Below are 278 nucleotides of genomic sequence, written 5' to 3'. Positions count from 1 at the left end.
GCAGCTGGAGCAGCAGAAGCTGCAGCTGCAGCAGCAGAAGCTGCAACAGAAGCTGCAGCAGCAGAAACTGCTGCAGCAGCAGCAGCAGCAACGTGTGGGGCTGTTTAACTTTTATTTTTAATTTCTTTTTCTTGGGGGACTTTCGCCGCACCTTTTTTAGACCCGAAGTCTGGAGTTTATATTTTAATTCAATTTATATTTCTTTGTTTTAATTTTAATTTAATTTTAATTTAATTTAATTTAATTTAATTTTAATTTTAATTTAATTTTAATTTTAA

General features: G+C 33.5%; 1 protein-coding gene across 1 annotated transcript in view; it reads left to right on the top strand.

The window, feature by feature from the left end:
• The window catches only part of ETH_00042860 (uncharacterized protein), a gene marked incomplete at both ends in the record, with an annotated part of 435 nt that extends 314 nt beyond the window's left edge, over positions 1-121 (top strand). Inside the window, one exon of the mRNA XM_013375528.1 lies at positions 4-121. Coding sequence (XP_013230982.1) covers positions 4-121 — 118 coding nt within the window. The remainder of the gene's footprint in view (positions 1-3) is intronic.
• Between the last annotated feature and the right edge of the window lie 157 nt (positions 122-278).

This window comes from Eimeria tenella, genomic scaffold (assembly GCF_000499545.2).
Source record: "Eimeria tenella Houghton genomic scaffold, Eth_scaff2857, whole genome shotgun sequence".
NCBI classification, from domain to species: Eukaryota; Apicomplexa; class Conoidasida; order Eucoccidiorida; family Eimeriidae; genus Eimeria; species Eimeria tenella.
Note: the sequence above shows the minus strand (reverse complement) of the source record. Positions and strands in the feature narration are given on the sequence as shown.